This window comes from Engraulis encrasicolus, chromosome 10 (genome assembly GCF_034702125.1).
Source record: "Engraulis encrasicolus isolate BLACKSEA-1 chromosome 10, IST_EnEncr_1.0, whole genome shotgun sequence".
Classification (NCBI taxonomy): Eukaryota; Metazoa; Chordata; class Actinopteri; order Clupeiformes; family Engraulidae; genus Engraulis; species Engraulis encrasicolus.
In genome coordinates, this window is record NC_085866.1 from 42,891,643 (window position 1) to 42,892,479 (window position 837).

Here is an 837-nt window from a genome sequence, read left to right on the forward strand (position 1 = left end):
TGTACAGCCTACCGAGATGAGGGCCAGTAGGCCTATGTTGACATTCACCTGGTGTGGAAGTTTATCGCTGCAAGGTTGTTACATATTAACTCAATCCCTCTATTCTTGTTACATAAACGGATACACTTTGTGTCAGGCTGCTAACACAATCAAGTCAAGTCAAACAATCGCCGTGTAGCATAGCAATAACGACAACTGAAATCTCCAAGTCACCGAGGAAAATAAGTCATATTTTGACACGAGACACCCTGTAATTGTGTGAGTTTTCACAGGCAGCTGTTAATGACGCCGAAGTCTCAGTACCAAAGCTGTGCTGTGCATTTGCAAGTCGTGGCATCGAAAACTTTACAACTTTTCCAGAAAGCAAATTCATTTCATAACTGTACCTGGTGTTAATTCCTGACCAGTGTCTGGCATCTCGGGGGGATTCATTTTAGAGAGATATGCCCGCTGGGTACATTCTCAGATGTTGATGATGAGTTGCAACAACATTAGCGACTGTGCTAACGGAACTGAGACGTCAGAGGGGGAAGTTGATCAAAACTTCGCCACACGGCTTCCTCCCCTCAAACTTCAAGCATGTCCCACCTTTTTGTTGTGATAAGACCAGAAGTTAGATGAGTTCGCAGTGGGGAAGAAATATAAATTAATCCTAAAATTAGACATCTCAAAATGTCTTCAGTTAAGACAATAATATGTGTTTTTGTGGTCTTTTCTAAGAAGTAAGCATAATGTGTCACGGTGCATGTTCCCATAACGGCCACCAGGTGCTACTAAAATTCTTTCTGTGAAGAAGCTCGTGCCCAGTTCATGCCATCACTTGCTGCCACTGACTTG

General features: G+C 43.0%; 1 protein-coding gene across 3 annotated transcripts in view; it reads right to left on the bottom strand.

The window, feature by feature from the left end:
• The window catches only part of tmco4 (transmembrane and coiled-coil domains 4), a 22,518-nt gene extending 22,007 nt beyond the window's left edge, over positions 1-511 (bottom strand). For all 3 annotated transcript variants that reach the window (XM_063208939.1, XM_063208938.1, XM_063208937.1), the window contains exon 1: positions 387-511. Coding sequence is in view for 2 of the 3 variants with exons in the window: in XM_063208938.1 (XP_063065008.1) it covers positions 387-432 (46 nt within the window). In the remaining variant the exon portion in view is untranslated. The remainder of the gene's footprint in view (positions 1-386) is intronic.
• Positions 512-837: the final 326 nt, after the last annotated feature.